The sequence below is a fragment of the Octodon degus genome, unplaced genomic scaffold, assembly GCF_000260255.1.
Source record: "Octodon degus isolate 3935 unplaced genomic scaffold, OctDeg1.0 scaffold00021, whole genome shotgun sequence".
In the NCBI taxonomy this organism is placed as follows: domain Eukaryota; kingdom Metazoa; phylum Chordata; class Mammalia; order Rodentia; family Octodontidae; genus Octodon; species Octodon degus.
Window position 1 is genome coordinate 9,741,909 of NW_004524597.1, and position 19,295 is coordinate 9,761,203.

The window sequence follows — 19,295 nt, forward strand, 5'->3', positions numbered from 1 at the left end:
CGGAATCGGGGATTGAACTCAGGCCCTTGCACTTGCCAGGGAAGCGCTTATTCCACTGAGCATCTCCCTGGCCCCCTAATATAATATATATGATATATAAAGGACCAATAATAGCCTGCAGAGTCCGACAGAGGTAGGGAAATGACAAATGGCCATCTGCAGCTAGAGAGCTGGAGGATCCAGGCACAAGTTGAAGACCTGGGGCTCCCTGCAGAGTCCTGTGCAAGAGTTGGTATGGGGAAGCTGAAGGCCCTGTGTTGGAAAGCTGAATGTGTGCTGGCAGGCTAAACAGTCTACATTGAAAACCTGGAGACAGATATCCAAAGGTGATAAAAACGGGAGTTCCTCTGAAGGAGGAAAAGAGACCTCCTTCTTTCCCCTTTTTATTCCATGCAGGCTACAAGTTTATTAGTTGGTGCAATCCACATGCAGAGTGGGTCTTCTCTCTTCAGTAAATCCATCATCCAGACACTCCCAGAACTGTGCTAATCTTCAAGGCATTTCATATTCAAATTAACATCACAATTAACTGTTGCAAGATCTTTCCTGGCACTTCAGAATTCTTAGCAGCATTCCTAAACTCCACCCATGTGTGTGGGCAGAAGGACACTTCCCATTATTAACTCCCTAACCCCAGACACTCTGAATATTTATGCTGCATGACAAGGGGGGACTAATGCTACAGATAACACTGCTTTGTAGGTATAATGGTGATTGCCTATGCTCAGCACTTGGGAGGCTGAAGCAAGAGGATTTGCTCCATTTGAAGGCCACCCTGGGCTACATAGTAAGTTCAAGTCCAGCTTAAACTACACAGTGAGACTATGTCTCAAAAATAAATCAAAACAGAACAAAAAGCATTGCAAATCAGCTGACCTTAATATCACCAAAGTTGCCACAATTATCCAGGTAGACCCACTGCACTCACAAAGGTTCAGGTGACAGGAGAAGGCACTGGGAGGAAATGTGATAAAAACAAAACTAAGCAAGAGACTGGAAGCCACAGAATACAGGGAGCTTCTAGCAGCTTAAAAGGCAAAGTCAGAGCAGGTTCTGCCTAGCAGCCCAAGAGTCTCCAAAAGGGAACACAGCATTTCCAACACTGAGATTTTTTTTTTTTCCACCAGGGATCAAACTCAGGACCTTGCGCTTGCCAGGCAAGTGCTTATTCTACTGAGCCATTTCCCTGGCCCCCAACACTGAGATTCTGATGCAAGGTAACCACATGGGACTTCTGAAATATCGATTAGTAAGATAATAAGTCTGTTATTTTGTTTTGTTTAAGATTTATTTATTTATTTGGTACAGGGTCTCGATATGCAGCTCGGGCTCATAGTAATCTTCCTGTCTCAGCCTCTCCAGCGCTGGGATTATAGGCATGTGCCACCATGCCCTGTTTCAGTGGTTGGCACTGCGGCAAGATAGCTCAGTGGACTAAGTGCCTGCTTAGGCAAGCGCAGAGACTGCCAGCCACAGAGACTGGGGAGCATTGAGAAGGCTCTTTCTCTCTCTCTCTCTCTCTCTCTCTCTCTCTCTCTCTCTCTCTCTCCCCCCCCCCCCCTCAATTGGTCTAGGCTCTCTTTAAAAAAAATTTTTTTTTTATTTTTGAGATACTGAAGATCAAACTTAGGCGTATTCATGCCAGGTAAGTACTCTGCCATTGAACTACATCCTTAGCTCTATAGGCTTTTGTGTGTGTGTGTGTGTGTGTGTGTACATCAGACTTTCTTGCAGTAACTTTTATGTTTTCAAGAATAAGTATCATCTCCACACTTAACCTGGTGATAAGCCCCTGGCAGCTGGTGGACTCCTGCACAGCCTGGACCTCCACTCTCAGACTGTGCACAGGCATCACCTCACCTTTCCCTGTAACATCTGTCAGGGTTGAAGCTGGTTATTGGATCTCAGATCTTCTTCCCTATTCTGGAGAAGCAAACACTATAGTTTCAGGAAATTCTAGTTTCCAGTGTTTCAGGATTATAAATCCACTGCCTTTCTTTCTTTCTTTCTTTCTTTCTTTCTTTCTTTCTTTCTTTCTTTCTTTCTTTTTTTTGGTGGCTGGCTCAGCCTTCCCTGGGGGTGGAGCAGGTGTGGCATGTGGTGCTGGGGTTGGAACTTTGGTCCCTGCTATTGCCTAAGCTTGCCTAAGCAGGCACTTTAGACCGCTGAGCTATCTCACCAGCCCTTCAATTCTTTTTGAGAAACACACACACACACACACACACACACACACACACACACACACACAATGCTGGGAATCAGACCAAGAGACATCCTAGGTAAGCACCCTAGCATTGAGCTATATCCCCAGCCCTACAATAGTTTTTTGTTTTTTGTTTTTGTTTTTTTTTTTTGTACTGGGAATCAAACTCAGAACATTGCACTTGCCAGGCAGGTGCTGTGCCACTGAGATATATCTTCAGCCTTAGAGTAGCTCTTTGTAAGGCTTCCTTTGGTTCTCTGGTCTGTTTTAGTTGTCTTCCAGTTTGCTCTCCTTGTGAATTTGCAGGAATTTAGCTCCCTGTTTACGCTTAGAAATAAGACTCTACACAATCCTAACTGAAAGTTCTTTTTGTGGGGGCAAGATTTGTAGAATGGTGGGCTTTACCGTAGAAGATGGGCCACAGGCAACTTTCCATTCTCTAATAAAGTGGAGCTGGTTTCGCCAGTGGAAAATCCCCTAATCTCCTGCTGAGGCTGGATGGAGTGAGTATAGGAACCAGGCGAGAAGCAGAGCCCAGACCTCAGTTCAGTGCATGCACTTCCCCACACTAGTTTGCAATCAACCACTTCAGCCCACCTAAGTGGTTCTGAAAATTCTCATCAGGTTCCCCAGAGGTCGATAAGAGCTCTGTAAAATGAGTCACTGTCCTTTATTTCCTGTCAGTCCAAAGTTTGTTTCTATCTTTCATTGGCTGCTCTCCCCTCCCATTCTTTTTTTTTCTCCCTTCCCATTCTTTATGCTGTTGAGTTAATAGCTATTTAAGTTGTTTCGCTATCTTTTTGGTGGGGTTTTGTGAAGGTGAGACAACATCTACATATAGGCAGCCATCTGGTTTAATTTTTTTTTTTTTTTTTTTTTTTAAAAAAAAATTTTAAACGCAAGGGCCGGAGTTCAAACCCTGGGTCCGAAAAAAAAAAAAAAAAAATTGGGGGAGTGGCACCGGGAAGCAAACTTAGAACTTCATGCTTGCCAGGGCACTGTGGCATATCCCTGACCCCCACCTGGTTTAATTTGTGGTGATCTGTTTTGCAGATGAGGACGTTAAAGGCTTCATGAGCCAACCAAGATCACCAGGAAATAAATGGCAGAAATGGATGCCAAGCCTAAGTTCACACCCTCCCCCTAATATTCTTTTTTCTAGAAGGTTCACGTTAGGACTATCTCTTTTCCTGGCAAAGGTGAGGCAGGCTCCTAACAGCTGCAGAGTCATGAAGCTCCATGACTTAGCAGGATCCACACACATGCCCTTGCACTCCTCTGTGCTAAACAGCAGACTGGGTTGCACTACCAGGACAAGAGTTGAAGCCTCTTTTCCAGAAGGACTAATCAAGACTGTCACATATATTTTCCAATAGAGGTCTGCCCCTAGCTAGAAGGCTGGGGGCATGATAACAAGTATTTGGGTGTCCAAATACAAAAGGGGCCTGAACTGGGTGGGTTCTTGACAAGGCTACTAAATTTATTTACTTATATCATGGTTCTGGAGACCAACTCAAGGCTTTGCATATTCCAGGCAAGCAGCACTCTACCACTGAGCTATACTTCCAGCCCATGCTGCTAAACTTAACAGATGGTATGGCAGCTGGGCATGGTGGTACATGCCTGTGGTCCCTGCATTGTGCAAGGCTGAGACAGCACTGCAAACTTGGGCCCAGCCTGGTACTTAGTGATAGAGCAAGTTGCTGTTTCAAAATTTTATCTTTTTGGGACCGAGAATCAAACTCAGAACCTTGCCAGAACCTTGCACTTGCCAGCCAGGTGCCTATGACGCCGAGCTACCTCCCTGACCCTTGTTTTAAAGTTTTAAGAGGATCTCGGCATGCAGCCCTGTGCAAAGACTCTGGATTCAATGCCCAATGCTGGCAACACACACACACACACACACACACACACACACACACACAAACACACGCGTGCGCGGTCCAGTTAAATAATGGATTTCAGAATAAACAAAGCATAATCCCTTCGTGTAAGTATGGCCTATTAGTAGTTGAGTGATGCTTTCAAGGTTCATCGGAAATACACTAGACGCCCAGTACTTCATGCCGCAATCGTAGCTATAAGCGTCCACGGAGAAAATGGCTGGCCAGGTGGCCGCCTGACTGACAGCTCCGAGGTCCTCCAAGAGACCCCGAGGCCCTTCGAGCGGCCGTAGAGGGCTAGAGCGCCCAGCCAGGGGGAAGTCGCTGCACGCACTTCCGCCGGGAGGAGCAGTTGCCGGGCGGGGCCGTGACGTAACCCGGAAGGGGCGGATGCGCCGGGAGCTAGGCCGCGCTGCGCTGCGCCGCGCCGGCTGAGGGGGCCGGAGCCGGGCCATGGCGGCGGCGGTGGACGCTGAGGGCCGGCCTGCGGTCCTAGAGGCAGTGATAGCGGCGCCTCCGGAGCGGGGCGGTGGGAGCTGCGTGCTGTGCTGCGGGGACCTAGAGGCCACTGCTCTGGGACGCTGCGACCACCCGGTGTGCTACCGCTGCTCCACCAAAATGCGGGTGCTGTGTGAGCAGCGCTACTGCGCCGTGTGCCGCGAGGAGCTGCGCCAGGTGTGCTGGCTGCGGGGCGAGGGGGCGCGGGTGCGGGTGGGCTGTGAGGCTTGGTCATCCTGCCGTCGCCGCCGAGAAGAGCTCGGGGACCGCCTGGGTGGGGTCAGGGAGGGAGGACGCGGCCCGGCCCGCGGAGGAGGAAAGATGCCCGAGGGGACTTTCGCCCCTTAGCCTGGCCACAGAATGGGACAGTCAAGTCGTGGGTACCCTGACTCATCTTTCTAGAAGTAGTAGAAAGATGTAGTAGATCACTCCTCTAGGTTCCTATCGGGATGGAGGAGACAGGCAGGGGAACCTACAGAGGCAGAGTGCCCTGGAAGCAGAGAGTCCAGCTGTGTGTGTTGTCCGCCCAGCTGGATTTCTGGGCTCCTCCAGTCACTGTCACAACTCCTAAAACGGGCGTTTTCGTCTGTAGAGTGTAAGTGACCCTCGCACCTGACTCTTCCGGGTGTTTGCCTGGTGGGGACAAAAGTGTTAAGAAGTCTTTCTCTTCCTTTCCACTTGCAGCTGTGGGGCTTCTTCTTTCCAGAGTGGAGAGGGCACGTTTCTAACTTTGTAGATTTGGAACCCCGGGGAGAGGTCAGAGGGCACATGGAGCTTTCCTCCACGTTCCTAGCCATGCCAGCTGCTAGGCAAGAGCATCCAGCTGGACCTCTCTTGGTTTGCTGCCCTTAAAAGATCTGTTTACTTTCCGGATTGTGAAATCCCCGATTTTTTTTTTTTTTAAAGGTTTTTAAAATTTTTTTTTTTTTTACCATGGACGGTTTCTGCTGGTGGCATCTGGATTTCCTCTTAGAAGTGAAGCAGGGGCCGGGGAGACAGCTCAGTGGAATAAGCGCTTCCCTGGCAAGTGCAAGGGCCTGAGTTCAATCCCCGGTTCTGGAAAAAAAAAAAAAAAAAGAAGTGAAGCAGAATCAGCACTTGAGCAGTAGGTTCTATTAAGGAGTATTCCCTGGGCACCTGCTCTGTGCCCTATTGAAAAAAATCATTTGGAATGGTGTTAGTCTGTAATGTGGAAGGAGAGATCTGGGGTGTAAGAACAGTTGAGGAAACCTTTTCCTCTCTGCTTACTCAGAAGACACCTCCTGGACTTGTAGGAGCCTGTTTTGCCAGCCAGTCTTACACAGAGTGATATAACTCTAATGGCCAGGTTTCTTAGCATACCTGTAGCTTCTTTCAAGCAGAAGGGCACTGTGAACATTTTTTTTTTTTTTTAAAGTACAGGGTCTACAGGGTCTCACTATGTAGATTGGATTCTTAGTGATTCTCCTGTTTTCAGTCTCCCAAGTGTTGGGATTATAGGCCTGCGTGGAAGTCCACACCCAGTCTCAATCTGAATCTCAGTGCGCCCCCAGTGCGGGGCCAGCACAGCAGGCTAGGGGATCAAACCCCCAAAGTCCCAGGCCCTACATCTTTGAATGTGAGACCCTAGCCCTGCTTTTGGGTTTCACTCAGGAAATGAATGAATACCCATATATTCCTACAATAGCTAGCATCTGCCAATTCCTTGTGGGCTCTACACTTTCCAAGTCTTCTGTGTCTGGAGCATTGTTTGACACAAACTGTCAACAGGCCCTAGTTGGCACTGGATGCCCCTCAGCAAGCCTGGGCTTCCTTTTAGGCTTGCCTTGCAATGCTGGGCAGCAGGTAGCAGTAGTGGCAGGGATTCTGGGAAATTTGCTGTTTGGTAAGATGATGCTGCCAGATCAGCTTTGTGGTTTTGTTTTCTACTTTTGAGACAGAGTCTTGCTGTGTACTTCAAACTGGCCTTGAACTATTTTCCAGGTTGGCCTCAAACTTGCAATCTCTCCAAGTGCTAGGATTATAGGCAGGAGTCATCATTCCCAGCTTGGTCTTTTTGTTGTTGTTGTTGTTGTTGCGGAACCAGGGATTGAACTCAGGCCCTTGTGCTTGCCAGGGAAGCGCTTATTCCACTGAGCCATCTCCCCGGCCCCTTTGGCCTTCTTTCAATCCTGAATTTGCAGGTTCATGTTAGTTTTTTTCCCTTGCTGAGTACCATATTACTTTCTGAATATGTCCTCATCCTTCAGTGACCCTTGGCTTGTGAACCTTGCTCCTGCTTTTGTCTTTCTTTACAGGACTAAATCTGTGAAAATTGAGAGAAGAGTGCCAAGATTCTTGTGAAACAGATCAACTCCATTTTCTGGTTAATTTTGTATACCTTGACCTTCCTTGTCCTAGTCCAAGGTGGGAGGTAGGATTGGCAGGGAGTGAACACAGGGCATCTATGCAGCTGCTGGACAGGTAGAGAACTAGGTCAACTTGGACTTTGCAGCAGGTGCTCAGGGCAGAAACTGAGATGGCTCAAACTGATGGGAGGGTAACAGAAGCACTACTTTTCTTGGACCTGGCTGATCAAGACCCTGGGGTGGTGTAGCCTCCTCTCTTCTTCTCTAGACATGTTTCATGCACCATTTTTTTCCCCATTCATGTCTTGCTTTCAATCTTGACATGCCTTTGTTTGTTGCAGGAGTCCCAAGGGGACTGCATGGCACCCAAGGCAGCCACACTCCTGTCTCATGGGCAGGAGGAAGTAGGGAGGTACTGAATGCCAGCCTAGGGTTATCCCAAGGCCCAGGTCAGTGGACTGAACCTGGTAACTCAGATTATATTTGTTCCATTAATATCCCACTGTATCACCATGCACTGTGCCTCCTGCCTCAGTCTCTGTATGGTTATTTTTCTGCTTCCATCTGTGTGGTGAGAGTGATTCCCAGTGGCCCACCTGTGCAGTACTTCCTTCTCACACCTAATGCCTCCTTTTCTTGTGGCCTGATCTTCATTGCTTCCCTCTTGCTGGTGCTTGTTGTTCTACCTGTCATATTGTTTACTCTTTTTTTTTTTTTTTCTCGGAACCGGGGATTGAACTCAGGCCCTTGCGCTTGCCAGGGAAGCGCTTTATTCCACTGAGCCATCTCCCCAGCCCCCTTATTTACTCTTTATTGAGTGCCCACTACATGGTAAAAGTAAGGAACACCAAGACCTCCAAACAGATACCCACACTAGTCTATAGTTTGATGGAGTGGAGGGTGGGGGCTCTTCCTAAGTCGGCCTCACCCCTCTCTACCTTTCAATTTTTTTGGAAATTGATCTGGCTATTTCTATGATGCACTTGGGACAACTCTTCTCCCCTTGGACCTGCATTGTCCATGGTCCTTTTCTAAACCTTTTCTCATGGTTCTGGTCCCTTCATGAGCTCATCCAGTGCCTTCTTCCCCATTTCTCAGCCTGGCTTAGGTGTGCCCTGCCCGGGCCATTTCCACTGGGTTGCTCAGGAGACAAATGTTCTTGGCCTCCGTCTTTTGAGGTGGATGCCCTATCCTACTATGCAGATAGACTCTGTCTAAGCTCAGTTCTGTGGTCCCTTGACACCTACTCCTGCCTCTGCTGCCTGTGCTTCATGATACTGAGGCCCTGGTGGCACAGTTTTCATGTGGGACCTTTTGGCTCCTGTCCCCACCTTATCCCAGGCTACTATGTCATCTCCCTGCTTCTCCTCTTCCCACAGCTGTTTCTGGCTTTAAACTGTGCACAGATATTTTGTGGGCCTGTAATGTGCTGTTATGGTTGGGACATGGATGCCACAGGGCCCAGCTTTGGTAAGGACAGACTGGCCTATGGCATGGCATGGCATGGCACTGTCTGAACAGAGGCAGCATCCTAGAAAGACAGCAGTAGAGACTGGCTACCCAGGAGGGGTGCCCACATCCCAGGGGCAGATGGGCCTCTGCTATGCCGTCCCAATATGCCACCAAGGGTGTATCTGAGTGCACAGCTGAGGAGGGTGCTGGAGTCGTGGCAGTGACGGGGGCGTCCCTGGCACAGATTTCCTCAGAGGAAGGAAGTTGTTCCTCCGCTGCGTCTGTTGGGCTTGGATGCCTTTTTGGCAGCTTTGTGGAGTTTCCTTGCGCTGCTCTTCTGGCTGCCTTGCAGGCAACACTGGTCTCCTTGATCTGTTGCCTCTGCTGCCTCAGAGAAGCTAAATAGGGTGTGGGCCTGCTTAGTGTGCTGAGCTCCTGCTGGCATTTCACAAGGGATCTTGTGCTCTTTGTTCTGTCAGTATCCAGAGTGGTTTATGACCGCCTGTATCTCCCTGGGTCTGAGCCAGGGGTACCCTGGCAGCTGCTGGAAGGCAGAGTTGGGCATGAGCCACAGGAGGAGGGCAGGTTGTATAAGAAAAGGCCAGCACAAAGCCTAAGGACTCTGCCCATGTGTGGGCATGAAGAGAAGCTGCCATGGAGGGAAGAAGCCAGGGGCCCACAGGAGGAGACCCTGCCATGACCTATGCCATTTGTGATTTAAATCTCTCCTATAGAGCTGCACCTCTCAAAGTGTTGGGAGTGTATTGCCAATAAAGTGCCTGCCTGAGTTTGGCATTTAGTGATTTAATGTATAGCAGGAGACAAAGTCAGGTTATGAAGTCATCCTGTCTAGCCTTTCCAGACAAGGGAGATAAAAGACTGCTGGGGCCACTGGTGATCTCCCCCACCTCCCCTTTGAGTATAGCTGCACCACAGCAGCTCCCTGGGCTCCTGATTTGGGTGGGGCAGGCACAGTCTTGGTGTCCTCTCTTCCAAGTGTGTCATGGCAGAAGTAAAGCTTATTTTCCTGACTCACCCCACACCCTCTCAAGAAATCAGCTTTAGTTACTCTGCTGCTGATGCCATGTGTGGCCATGAGCATGCCTGAGGCTCATTCACTCTCCCTGGCTGGTCCAGAGCTTGCCCAAGTTCACATGTATGCTGGTTCCAAAAATCCTGGCTAAGCCTAAACGTTACAGGGGTGACCTTGATGTGACATTTCCCAAGGCAGAGATGGTTTTCTGTATGCACTGGGAAGGCTATCTAGAGCTGCTTTCAGAGCTGAGCTGCCATGTATGACCAGTATCAGGCTGTCTGGGTAGTGACAGAGAGGAGACAGGCGTGGGCCTGATCTGGGGAGGGATGTAGTGGCAGAGGTTACTGTGGGGGTAAAATGCTGAGTCTTCCCCAGAATGGCTTCATGGAGAGAAGTGGGAAGAAGCCTGAGTCTGTAAGGACGTAGGCCACTGTGAAGATACTGGTACAGGGGTCTTGTTATCTGATCATAGTCTGCTGCTCAGGTTCTATGGAAGAACAGAGTACGTTGACAGTTATGCCCTCAGTCCTTACAGGAAGAGACAGAGAGGAAGGGTCCTTTGGCCCTTGACACATGGCCCTACTGCAAAGATTTCACAGCTGTGCCCACTGGGCCTGCACAGTTCATGCCTGGGCCCCACACAACCCATAGTAATATGCAGGAGCTGTGGAAGACCCTATCTTCTGTGCCATCATGCAAACAGGGAGGGGGTACTAGATGGTGAATGGCCAGGTCTTGACGATAGGTCACCTTATGCATCCTAGGTTGGCAGTATTTATTTATTTATTTTTATTTTATTTTTTGCAGTATTGGGGATTGAATTTAGGACCTTGTGCTTGTCAGGCAGGTGCTTATGCCACTGAACTATATCCCAGCCCCTATTTGTTTGTTTATTTAACTCAATTTTATTTTTTGGTACTGGAAATCAGACTCAGGACCTTCTGCCTTATGTCCCTGAGCAATCTCCCCAGCGCCTGGCAGCATTTATTATTTCCTTAGCTGCTTCCTGTAACATGTCCTTCCCTGCTTTCTGTGCAAGCTCTTCTGTGGGCAACCCACATTCCTATCCTCCATTGGGTCCCTGTCCCTCCAGGGTGGTTTTGGATTAAGAGTCCAAAGGTGAGTGCTGAGGGCCTGGTGGTATGCACAGCTGCCCCCTAGTGGAGAGTCTGGGTGTCGTGTCTGTCCCTACAGCTACAGCGGGTGGTGATTTGGAATGAGGAGAGGAGGGCTAAGCCAGCCCAGGAACTGTGTGGCTGTTACCTACATGGAGTCTTGAGGGGCCCCCTTCTCTGTCTCTGCCTTATTCTTGCATGGACATACAGGTTGTGGTTACCACTGAGTCTTGTTTTTGGCTCCAGGTGGTCTTCGGGAAAAAGCTTCCTGCCTTTGCCACTATACCCATCCATCAGTTGCAGCATGAGAAGAAATATGACATCTACTTTGCAGATGGGAAGGTGTTTGCACTCTACAGGTGAGGGACCCTTGTCTGGAGGGTCTGCAGCTCTTCTGTGTCTGAGGTTCTTGTTTTGGGGTGGGTGTGTCCCCCTTATCTCATTCCCTTCACAAGTCTGAGGGGGTAGGCAGACCTCCAGTGTGTGACTAATGTCAGGGCCCATACTCGTGAGAATCAGCTATCTGCTCTTAGGCCCGTTGCCTTTCTTCCTAGACCTTGGTTCCTTTCCTATGATGGGGAGCTTCCATGTCTCCTGTTTAGGGTTACAATGGAGATGGCGCAGGTACAGCCTGTGCTGGCTGGGTTCTTTGAGGGGCATGAGAGCATATGCAGCTATGTTCTTGGCTGTGACTCAAAAACCTAGTAGGGGGAAAAAAAACAAAACAGTAAAAGGTGCAGCTATTGTGGATGGTTTCCAGCCTTGCAACCATGGCCTTGGACCCTAGGCCCTGAGCACTGTTTTTTCCCTATGCATTATGACACTCACCTATAATCCCAGCATTCTGGGAAACTGAGACTGGAGAATCTCAAGTTTGAACCAGGACTGGGCAACTTAGCAACTCAATGACATTCTTTTTTTTTTTTTTTTTTTTTAGTAGAACCAGGGATTGAACTCAGGCCCTTGTGCTTGCCAGGCAAGCGCTTATTCTACTGAGCCATCTCCCTGGCCCCTCAATGATATTCTTAATTAAAAAAAAAAAAAAACAGAGGGGCTTACCAGTTAGCTCAATTGTTTAGGGGCCTGCCTGGGCAAAGCCAGTCAGGCTTGTGGGACTGTAGTTCAATCCCCAGCCCCATATGCCACACCACTCCCACACTTAAGGTAGCCAGAGCCAACCAAAAAAATAAAAAAACAGGGATGTAGTTCAGTGTGAAGGTAATCTTGTACCACACACACGCAGTCATTGTCTGCATAGCTTGAGGTCAAGACTCCTGGGTGAGACTCTGATCAGCAAGGCTCTAATGTTTCCCCAGGCAGCTGCTGCAGCATGAGTGCCCACAGTGCCCCCAGCTACCACCCTTTGGCCTCTTCGGGGACCTGGAGCAGCACATGCGGAAGCAACATGAGCTCTTCTGCTGCAAGTTGTGCCTGAAGCACCTCAAGGTGCGTCTGCCCTAGGAATGGAGTGGGAACAGATGGGTGGGCTATAGTCCTGGGGAGCCTGGGCAGGTGCCACACAGCCACCTGAGTTCAGCACTCATGCCTCTGACTACACGTCTTAGCCCCCAAAGACCTTCTTGTTCCTGCAGAGCATCAGGCTGCTAGCAGCTGGGGCATGGTTTCTGGTGGCTGTTTGAGCCTGCTAGATTTCTAGCACTTGTCATTCAGTGCCCTGGGACAGAGCTGATGCCAAGCAGGCCCTCTTCTCATCATTGTACTGCCCGACTATAACAAAAGTGGGAGGGCTGGTAGCCCCCACCCACTGCACATCTTCCTATTCTCTGCAGATATTCACATACGAACGCAAGTGGTACTCACGAAAGGACCTGGCTCGACACCGTATGCAAGGAGACCCTGACGACACATCACACCGAGGACATCCACTTTGCAAGTTCTGTGATGAGCGCTATCTGGACAATGACGAACTGCTCAAACATCTGCGCCGTGACCACTACTTCTGCCACTTCTGTGACTCAGATGGGGCCCAGGACTACTACAGGTGGGTGGGTCAGGGCTACTGCCCAGGGCACAAAAGGTGACCTTCCCCCAGAGGCTACAGAAGAAGACAAGGGAGGTGGCCTCACTGGCAGTCTGGTGACCAGTGAGGTTCCTGCTAAACTCTGATGTCTCATCCCACCAGCGACTATGCATACTTGCGGGAGCACTTCCGAGAGAAGCACTTCTTGTGTGAGGAGGGCCGCTGCAGCACAGAGCAGTTCACTCACGCCTTCCGCACTGAGATTGATCTCAAGGCACACAGAATGGCCTGCCATAGCCGCAGCCGTGCAGAGGCACGCCAGAACCGCCAAATTGACCTGCAGTTTAGCTTCACACCAAGGCACTCACGCCGGACTGAGGGTGAGCCAGGCATTTCAGGGCTGTGGCCTGGCCTCGGTGCTCCAGGCTAGGCAGCAGGGTCCATGAGGCCTGTGCCTGCTCCTGAGGCCTCAACTATGGGTCCCCTGCAGCTTAGCTGGGATGAGCTCTCCACTCACCCTTGGGGCTATGCTCTGAGCACTCAAACACAGTGATAACAACCAGTAGATCTTCACTCCCCCTGTGTTCTGCAGTGTTCTGCATTTGCTATTCTTGGGTCCCTGGGGCTGTTTCTGGTTCAGGAAGCTGTTATGAGCACAGCTCTGTATAGACCCTGCCCATTTGCAGAGCTTGCTGTGACTTGGCTGCTATGGACTCTGCAAGGTGTCTGGGCTTGTCCCCAGGCTCATGGCTGCGGACTGGGGAACCTCTCCTTCAATATGACCTGGATGGCAGACCCATCAGTCCTTCTGCCCTGTTAGGGGCCAGGACAGTGACAGGCTGTATGCTGACCACAGGGGTCGTCAGCGGTGAGGACTATGAGGAGGTGGACAGGTACAACCGCCAGGGCCGAGCGGGCCGGGCCAGCGGGCGTGGAGCCCAGCAGAGCCGCCGAGGAAGCTGGAGGTACAAGAGGTGGGAGGATTTGTGTGCTACTGATGTTCTGGCACTACCCAGGTGCCAGTGGCTAGTAACTAAACTAAGAGTAGACACAGGCCAGAGGACCTCAGCTTGACTCCTCAGGTCCTGAGTGTGGCAACAAGGTCTGCTCAGTGTCCTCCGTGAGCAGGTTCTTCCTCTTTTTCTCTAGTGCTAGCCAGAGACATAAGGACCAGGGATGGGGGTGGGGGTAAGTAGAAGAGCTCTTAATACTCAGGAGGTCAGTACAGTTTTACTAGAAAGGGCTCTCACAGCAGGCATATGCCAAGACTGTCTCCAGGCCTTGCTCAGCCTGAAGTCACCCTCCCAATCCTAGGGAAGAAGAGGACCGAGAAGTAGCAGCTGCCATCCGGGCATCTGTGGCTACTCAGCAGCAGGACGAGACTCGTAAAAGCGAGGACCATGAGGAAGGCAGCAGGCCCAAGAAAGAGGAAGGAGCTGCCCGGGGTTCTGAGGAGCCCCATGGTCCTCGCCACCTACCCCGTACTCAGGGTGAAGGCCCAGGTGAGATGAGCCTGCTTGCTGGCAGCTTGCCCAGGTTCAGGCAGGGTGTGGCCAGCACCTTCCCTGGGAAGTAAACACATATCTTTTCTGATTCTGCCAAAGCTACCCCCATGCTCTGAACTAAGGGTTGGTCCTCTCCCGTCTTATAGGCCCCAAGGAAGCCTCAGGAAATGGTCCAGTAAGCCAGGAAGCCAGCCAAGGCCCAGGTCCAGCAGCTGCCCCTCTAAGGTGTGTGTGAGGGAATAGTGTGAGGGGATAGTACCTGTAATGGGTAGGTGGGGGCAGGCCAGGGCCTGGTGAGTTGCTGACCAGCTCTCTCCCCCCTGGACCCAGCACCCTCCTCCCACCTACCCCAAAGCTCAAGGATGAAGACTTCCCCAGCCTCCATGCCTCCACTTCCTCCTGTTGCCCAGTGACCGCATCAGGCCCTATAGGGTTGGCATTGGTATATCCTGGGGCTACCAGAGGCAGGAACACTTTCCAGGAAGAGGACTTCCCTGCCTTGGTGTCCTCAGTGGTCAAGCCCAGCACTACTGCCCCTAGCCTCATCTCTGCCTGGAATAGCAGCTGTGGCAAGAAGGGGGCTGTGCCCACCCCTGGGGCTCAGGCTACCAGTGGGGGTGGCCAGCCCCCTAAGAAGCCAGGGAAAGGTAGCAAGGGGTGTCGGAAGGCTGACTCAGTCCCTGTGGAAGAAGAAGAGGGAGGTGGCCTCACTGTGCAGGAGCTGCGGGCTATACCCACCACAGTGGCTGTCTCTACCCTGCTGGGATCAGCCTCCACCTATACCTCCACCAAGGTCAGCAAGAAGAAGAAGGTGGGCTCTGATAAGCCTGGCGCCGTGCCATCCCCTCCAGTGCCCCCTGAACGTACACCAAATCACCCTGGAGCTGAGCAGGTTCTCGACATCTCTGTAAGCCGAGCTGAGGGGCCAGTACCTGTCATCAATGGACACACTGAAGGGCCAGCTTCAGTACGGAGTACCCCCAAGGAACCCCCTGGGCTTCCAAGGCCTCTGGGGCCTCTCCCATACCCCACACCCCAGGAAGACTTCCCTGCACTGGGAGGACCCTGCCCACCCAGGATGCCTCCTCCTCCAGGTATGAGTGGCCAACTCCACCCAATGTAGATTTTGGGAGGGGACCTAGGGGCACAGATAGGCTTATATCCAGAAGTATGATGTTCAGCTCCAACTCCCAACTTATGGTGGTGGCCAGTGCATTACTGGCCAGCTACCTCATCCCTAAGTATAGCCCACCTAGTTCTCTACTTAACCTGTGTTCCTTCCTTCTCTGTGAAATGAATCCCAGAACTGTGCTGGGGCTGAAGGTGCATGAGCTGACATAGGTCAGGTCTGCCATGTGGTAGGGTCTGGCCTTGGGCCTGCTGTGTTGGAGGTATGATCTATAGACAGAAGTCTCACCCAGTAGGCTGGATGGTCCAAAATAGCCACCAAGGGCCATGTTTGGGTTTTGTGCTGCCCTTCAGGCTTCAACACTGTGGTGCTCCTGAAGGGTGCCCCACCCCCACCCCCACCAGGCCTGATGCCTCCCATCAGCAAGCCACCCCCTGGCTTCTCCAGCTTCCTACCTGGACCCCACCCAGCTTGTGTCCCCAGCCCCACCACCACCACCGTGAAAGCGTAAGTGGGCTGGGCTGCCTGGCTTTCTGCTACTCGGGACCAGTGGAAGGATTCCCCCCACTAGCACACCAAAGCTAAAGCTCCCTTCTCTTGTCCTCACCCCAGACCCAGGCTAACACCCATACCACGGTCCTACATCATCCCTGCGAACTTCCAGGACAGGAATCTCAAGCTTATCCAGTCTATCATGGTCTTCCTGCACAGTGATAAGGCCCGCTTCAGCAAGTTCAAGAGCCACTCCGGGGAGTTCCGAAAGGTAGTGGGAAAGGGGTACAGGGAGGCCAGCCTGTATTCACCAGGCCCTGGCCTGGGGCCATTGTAACTGGCTGGATTATCTGGGTGGCAGGGAATGATCTCTGCAGCCCAGTATTACAGGAGCTGCCGGGACCTGCTTGGGGAGAACTTCCAGAAAATCTTCAGTGAGTTGGTGCTGCTATTGCCTGACATAGCCAAGCAGCATGAACTGCTGTCTGCACACACGGACTTCTGCAGCCGTGAAAAGCCTCCTGTTGCCAAGTCCAAGAAGAATAAGAAGAATGCATGGCAAGCTAACACCCAGCGTATGGGCCTGGACTGTTGTGTGTGCCCTACCTGTCAGCAGGTGCTTGGACATGATGATGTCAGCAGCCACCAGGCATCACATGCCCGGGAGGATGACTTCCCCTCCCTGCAAGCCATTGCCAGGATCATCACGTAGCTCCTGGCAGAGTGGGCAGCTGTCACACCTATGCAGTTCCTTTTCCCTTCCTCCTCTTGGCTGCCAGGCAGCCAGGTTAGGCCCTGGGGAGGCCACTGCTCAGAGCCTGCAGTTGGCCAAGCCTGCTGGGAGTCACCAGGAAGGGCTGCCATGGGCTGACAGCACACTGTTTTGTCTCATTCCCTGCTAATTAGTGAGACAGTCTTGGTTTGTATTTTGTGCTTTGGAAGGTGCCAAGGAAGAAAAGGGCTGGGATGCTGGGAAGTGTGTCTGCAGTCACAGCCACAGGCCACAGTAGCCCAGATTGGGTCTCCTGAGTCTGAGACCTGCAGCCCCCAGAGCCGAAAGCTGTGAGTCCACTGGTGCTGGGTCAGATGTAGAGTGTGTTGTGTAAGGAGTTGACTTTCATAACTCAAGAATGTTGGGGATTAAAGCAGACACAAATTGTGCTACTTGAAGTTGAACCTTTTTACAAGACAAGCTGAATCTGTGATCTTAAATTGTCTCTGACCTTTTATAAGACAGTTTATCTTCAAATAAATTTTATTTTGCAGTACTGCATCTAGCTTGTGTCCTGAGCTTCTGTGCCTTCCAGTATAACTCAGAATCGAGGCACTTAGATCAGATTTATTAAATCAACAGCTCAAGGTCAGTTTGTGAACACCAATGTGAAGGAGACCTGTTGACAGCTTGGTCCTGCTCAAAGGATGAGGTCCCAACTCTAGTGTGGTGTGGTGAGTCTGGCACTGCCTATGCCTTCCAGGAGCATATCCTGTCGTGTTTGGCAGTACAGTTGAATACCTAACAGCAGCAGTGGCAAACCTGTACTGTGGGTGCTATATAAGTATATCATTGAAAAGTTCACCATTGCTGACCTAGGGAAACTGATCTTCAGTAATTTGGTCATAAAACAAAGACTTAAAATTTATATCCACAGGCCAGTGAAGAACTGTTAAGACACCTATAATCACACTTGGGGAGCCCGGGAGATGGCTCAGTAAAATAAGCACTTGCCTGGCAAGCTCAAGGAAGGGCCTGAGTGCAATCCCAGTTTGATCTCCAGTACCAAAAAAAAAAAAAAAAATTCATAGATCTGGGGAGATAGCTCAGCAGCATAAATGCCTGCCTCCTGGGGTGGCACACAGCTGTAATACCAGCACTTGGTATGCTGAGGCAGGAGAATCATTGAGATTTTGAGACCAGCCTGGGCTACAAAATGAGCTCAAGGCCAGTCTGAACTGCATAGTGAGACCCTGTCTCAGACAAAAAGTAACACAAATCTCAACATGCCAGGAATGGTGGTATGCTCCTATAATCCCAGGATTTGAGGAGTTGAAGCAGGAGGATTTCTGCAATTTGGGGACCAGCCTGGACTACATAGTGAATTCAGGATCAGCCTGAACTATACAGTGAAGAAAGAAGAAGAAGGAAGGAGGGAAGGAAGGAAAGGTGGAAGGTGGCTGGTGGTATAATTCAATGTGAATTATCTGGATTCAGTTCTTAGTACAGGGGGAGGGGAGGAGTTTAAGCATTCTGACACTGACAGGCAGCACCAGGGGCCCACAGGTTTGAGACCTGTGGGGAATGGAGTTCAGGGGAATGGAATTTTCTGTTGGCAAGAACTAAAGTCCAGGGCCAGGGAGATAGCTCAGTGGAATAAGTGCTTGCCTGGCAAGCACAAGGTCCTGAGTTCAATCCCCGGTACTCCTCCCCCCGAAAAAAGGAGCTAAAGTCCAAAAAGGGTGATTTTCCCTCTTGTTCCACCTGTTGATCACCCCTAGGTTCAGGCAGAGGCCTGAGCAATCACAGCAGAAGAGCAGGCTAAACAGAGGTCTTGTTTCTCCAAAGGCTGGAAAAGGAAGCCCAAAAAACGGAGGTACTGAAGGGGTCAAGAAGATGGGAGCTTAGGAAAGTAACTCAAAGTTACAAACCATTCTTCCTGATGCTGCACACAGATCAGTACATCACAGACTTCACCATCACCTTGTCTCAGCTTCCAATTGGGCAGCTGGGCAGATATGAGTAGCACCATAACCCTCGTAATAGAGTCTAGGCATCCACCAGAAGGTTGGGAGAACCTGACCCAAAATAACCAGGTCACCTACCTGCTAAAACAAAAATATACCCAGGCACAAGTTCTTGCCCAGGTAGTCTAGCAAATTTATGTGCGGTGCTGCGGATTACAATTATTCGTTAGCAAAGTCTAAGTCCTCTCCCTGCACCCCCCTCCCTGCCGGTACCAGGGATCAAACTCAGGACTTTGTCCTTAAGAGGCAGGTGTTGGGGCCGGGGAGATGGCTCAGTAGAGTAAGTGCTTCCCTGGCAAGTGCAAAGGCCTGAGTTCAATCCCTGGTTCTGCAAAAAAAAAAAAAAGAAGGCAGGTGTTTATGCAGCTGAGCTCTCCTTGGCCCATAAGTCCTCTTTTTTCCCCTCTTTGGTTTTTTTTTAATTTTTTTTTAAATTTTATTTGTGTGTGTGTGTGTGTGTGTGTATGTGTGTGTGTGTGTGTCTAGCTCAGCCCACCAGGGGGCAGGGCTGGCTGGCATGTGGTGCCGGGGGATTGAACTGTGGTCCCTTTGCTTTGCTAAGCTTTTTCTAAGTAGGGCTTTAGACCACTGAGCCATCTCACTAGCCCTTTTTTTTACTCTTTGTAAGTCCTCTTTTAAAGTGTGTCCTTCTACAGGTATTCTGAAGCATAGGATATCAGTTATCTTTCCATCATTATTGTTTGTGACTCTCTTCTCACCACTTGGAAATTGTGTATATTAACATTTTTCTGAGTGGACTGAGGTAGATACAAATAAGATCAAGCTGGGGCTGGAGAGATAGCTCTGCGGTCTAAGAACCTGTCTTGCAAGTGCAAGGACCTGGGTTTGTGGGCTGGAGAGATGGCTCAGTGGTCTAAAGCACCTACTTGGAACAAGCTTGGCAAAGCACAGGGACCACGGTTCAATCCCCCAGC

General features: G+C 50.6%; 2 protein-coding genes across 8 annotated transcripts in view; one reads left to right on the forward strand and one right to left on the reverse strand.

The window, feature by feature from the left end:
• Npw (neuropeptide W) overlaps positions 1–4,541 on the reverse strand; it is an 11,001-nt gene extending 6,460 nt beyond the window's left edge. Inside the window, exon 1 of the mRNA XM_023711414.1 lies at positions 4,248–4,541. Within this exon, the coding sequence (XP_023567182.1) occupies positions 4,248–4,541 (294 nt within the window). The remainder of the gene's footprint in view (positions 1–4,247) is intronic.
• Znf598 (zinc finger protein 598) lies at positions 4,488–16,894 on the forward strand. 7 transcript variants are annotated; one of them, XM_023711701.1, is made up of 12 exons: positions 4,488–4,761; positions 10,761–10,873; positions 11,831–11,960; positions 12,305–12,516; positions 12,658–12,875; positions 13,238–13,469; positions 13,810–13,997; positions 14,147–14,225; positions 14,331–15,094; positions 15,483–15,636; positions 15,742–15,892; positions 15,983–16,894. In XM_023711701.1, exons 1-12 carry the CDS (start codon positions 4,540–4,542, stop codon positions 16,331–16,333), a joined length of 2,814 nt encoding a protein of 937 aa, XP_023567469.1. In that variant the 5' UTR covers positions 4,488–4,539; the 3' UTR covers positions 16,334–16,894. The 7 variants fall into 7 exon arrangements, with proteins under 7 accessions (XP_023567469.1, XP_023567471.1, XP_023567470.1 ...); XM_023711703.1 differs by having other exon boundaries at positions 15,534–15,636; XM_023711702.1 differs by having other exon boundaries at positions 13,238–13,460.
• Positions 16,895–19,295: the final 2,401 nt, after the last annotated feature.